Genomic DNA, 3,210 nt, shown 5'->3' on the forward strand with positions numbered 1-3,210 from the left:
GACCAACATTTTTTTCATGAAGATGAACAAAAAAACCTATCTCCTGCAGCTATGAGGAAAACCAAACAACGAGGAATCACAAAAATCTAGGCTATAGCTCCAATGCCTTTACAAAGATCGACACAGATACAGCGACTTGACTACATATTCAAGAATTAGCCAGATAATCAGTTCTTTTTTCTGGTGATGAGCAAAGAACGTAGGTACTAAAGCTATGAGGAAAAGGGAACAAGGAATCGGAGAAAATCTAGGCCATAGCTCCAATTCCTTTACAAATATCTAAACAGAAAGTGACTGACTACATATTCAAGATTTAGCCGGAGAACCAACATTTTTTCCCGAAGATGAACAAAAAAACCTATCACCTGCAGCTGTAAGAAAAAAAGAGAACAACAAAGAAAAGGAAGAAGAAGAAGAAGAAGGAAAAGCTACAGCTTGGGACTAACCTCATCAACACTCTTCTCATGCAACCCTCGTATATACTCTGCGAGCTGCCGCTGGGAATCAAGAATCATCCTGGTGCGCTTCAGCTCAATCTCCCTCATCACCTTCTCCATGTCCTTGGCCATCTTCATCTTCATCTCCTCTATCCTCGAGAACTCGTCCCCCATCATCCGCACAGCTGAGACCATCTCCCAGACAAAACTCCCCTTTTTCAGCTTCTGCCCATCTTCACAGGGCACCCCATTGGAGCTCCCATTGGTCAGCCTTGATCGCACGGCTCTCGGTATCTTGAATTTCAGTGTATCAACCTTGGCGGATTGATCATGAAAGTCTTCCTTCTCAGAGGATGACGACGAGGCGGACCCGCCGCCGCCGAATTCCATGGCATCCATCTTCTTGAAGTAGATCCAGGAGGAAGAACTGGGCTTGCCACCGCGGGAGAGACGGTGGGTTTCCTGGCGGTACCGTTGCCGGAGCTTCTCGACCTTGTGGCGGCACTGGACAGCAGTCTTGAAGCCGGTGGTGGCAGCGCCGGTACGGTGGCAGCGGTCACGGACGCCTTCGGCGACCTCGGCCCAGTGAGAGGCTCGCAGGTGGCCGCGGCGGAGGGCATACCACTTCTCCCTGTAGGCATCTATTAGCGCCATCGTCTCGTCATGGGTCCAGCAGGGGATGACCAGCCGCCGCGAGGTGGCCGAGGGCGGCGCCGGGAGTGGTGCCACTCGTGGTGTCGTCTCCAGCTCAGAGGAACCGCCCATGGCGGTGGAGAAATCTTCCAAGAAGCCTTTGCTCGATCGAACTCTGAATTTTGGTACTGGGTTTTGAAGAAACGGTAGATCCAACTCTGTATTGAAGCTCGGTTCTGAATAATCGCTTGGAGCCCTGGATTGGAGGTGGGTTTAGTGGAATCGCTCGAAAGCTTTGAAGAAATAATAGATAGAGGCCAATAGCAAAGCTGGGTTTTGAAGAAATGGTAGATACAACTACACGTGGTCGTTCTGTTCCTTTTGCGAATTTGTGCGAATTGTTCGTTCTGTTCGGTTTTCTGAACAGAAAAAAAACAAATTCGAACAGAACATTGCACAGACCCATGTGCGGTTCTTTTGTTCGCTTTGTGTGAATTTTGTTCTAGTTTTGTGCGAATTTTGTTCGTTTTTGAAAAAAAAAACAGAACAAAGAACATGGCCCTGTGCTGTTCTTTCGTGGGACTTTTTTGTTCATTTAAAACGAACAGAACAGAACAACCGTGTCTAGATACAACCCTGTATCAAAGTTCTGATCTGAAAAATCGCTTGATCGAGCACTGAGTTAATTTCAATTTTGTAAATCTGTTATAAAATTAGTATCAGTTAATTTTTTAGTCTGTAAGAAATATTAATTACTATCTACACCGCTGCGGACGTTAATAATAGCAAAAAATAAGTTCAAATTTATAAAGCTATTATAAAATAATTCATGCCAATGTAACATCGTTTAGAGGAATCGCTGGATAGCTATGAAGAAACAGTAGATCGAGGCCTATAGCGAAGCTGGGTTTTGAAGAAACGATAGATCCAACCCTGTATCGAAGCAGAGTAATCGCTTGATCGTGCCGTGGATTGGAGCTAGGTTTAGAGGAATCGTTCGATGGTAATCATGAAACAGCCGATTGAGCCCTAGATCTTATTGAACTAGAGTTGGAAGAAAAACTTGATCAAACAACAAATCAAACCTCGCCCCGAAGCTAGGTTTTGAAGGAACACTGGATCAAACCCTAGATTACAGAACTACGTTTTGAAGAAGCACTGAGTCGAACCCAGAATCGAAGCTAGGTTTTGAAGAAGCACGGGATCAAACCCCAGATTACAGAACTACGTTTTGAAGAAGCACTGGGTCGAACCCTGAATCGAACCTAGGTTTTGAAGAAACACTAGAGCAAACCCTAGATCAAATCGTAGATAAAGATTGATCAACCTCTAAGATCGGAGATAAAAATCGGATCGATCAGAGGAAGGGTTCGAAAATAAACTAGATCAACCTCCAAGAACGGATCGGAGAAAGAATTCAAAAATACACTTGATCAACATCCAAAATGGGATCGGAGAAAGGATTAAAAAATACACTTGATCTAACAACTATATCGGATCGGAGCAAGAATTCAAAAATATACTTGATCAACATCTAAAATGGGATCGGAGAAAGGATTCAAAAATACACTTGATCTAACAATTATATCGGATCGGAGCAAGAATTCAAAAATACATTTGATCAACATCCAAAATCGGATGGGAGGAAGGATTAAAAAATACACTTGATGGAACAACTATATCGGATCGGAGTTAGGGTTTAAAGAGAAGTTTGATCGAATCCTAGATCGGATTTAGGGATTTGAAGATCTTACCTCGGCCGATGGCGGCGGCGGCGGCGGCGGCGGCGGCGGTGGCGGCGTTCTAGCCACTATCTGTTGGCCCTTTTTGCATTTCTGGTAAGAAACGATGACGGGGAGGACGAGCGGGACGGACGGTATATACAACGGAGTAGTTATACATCCGGGACGCGGACGGGACGATTTTTCGTCCCGGGACGAAAAAAAATCGTCCCGTCCACTCGGACGAATCAGTGGACGAAATTTCGTCATACATATGCGCGGACGGGACGTTTTCCGTCCCGTTGGACGATAAAATCCGTCCGTCCGGAATACCCGGACGACGGATGGACGACTTGGTAATAAATATTTGAAAGAAATATGTATTTACATTTGAAATAATCGACCAATTTTTAATTTTC

At 44.8% G+C, this 3,210-nt stretch overlaps 1 protein-coding gene across 1 annotated transcript; it reads right to left on the bottom strand.

Moving 5' to 3' along the window:
- Window positions 1-236: 236 nt before the first annotated feature.
- Window positions 237-2,939, bottom strand: LOC144712229 (trihelix transcription factor ENAP2-like). The gene is made up of 2 exons (XM_078586444.1): window positions 2,825-2,939; window positions 237-1,326 (listed from the first exon to the last, which is right to left on the bottom strand). The coding sequence occupies exon 2, from the start codon at window positions 1,200-1,202 to the stop codon at window positions 429-431; it is 774 nt and encodes a 257-aa protein (XP_078442570.1). The 5' UTR covers window positions 1,203-1,326; window positions 2,825-2,939; the 3' UTR covers window positions 237-428.
- Window positions 2,940-3,210: the final 271 nt, after the last annotated feature.

The sequence above is a fragment of the Wolffia australiana genome, chromosome 14, assembly GCF_029677425.1.
Source record: "Wolffia australiana isolate 7733 chromosome 14, ASM2967742v1".
Taxonomy (NCBI): Eukaryota; Viridiplantae; Streptophyta; class Magnoliopsida; order Alismatales; family Araceae; genus Wolffia; species Wolffia australiana.

Bases quoted from the DNA above. Each gene is read 5' to 3' on its own strand.
- LOC144712229 (XM_078586444.1), bottom strand. From the start codon at position 1,202: ATGGGCGGTTCCTCTGAGCTGGAGACGACACCACGAGTGGCACCACTC.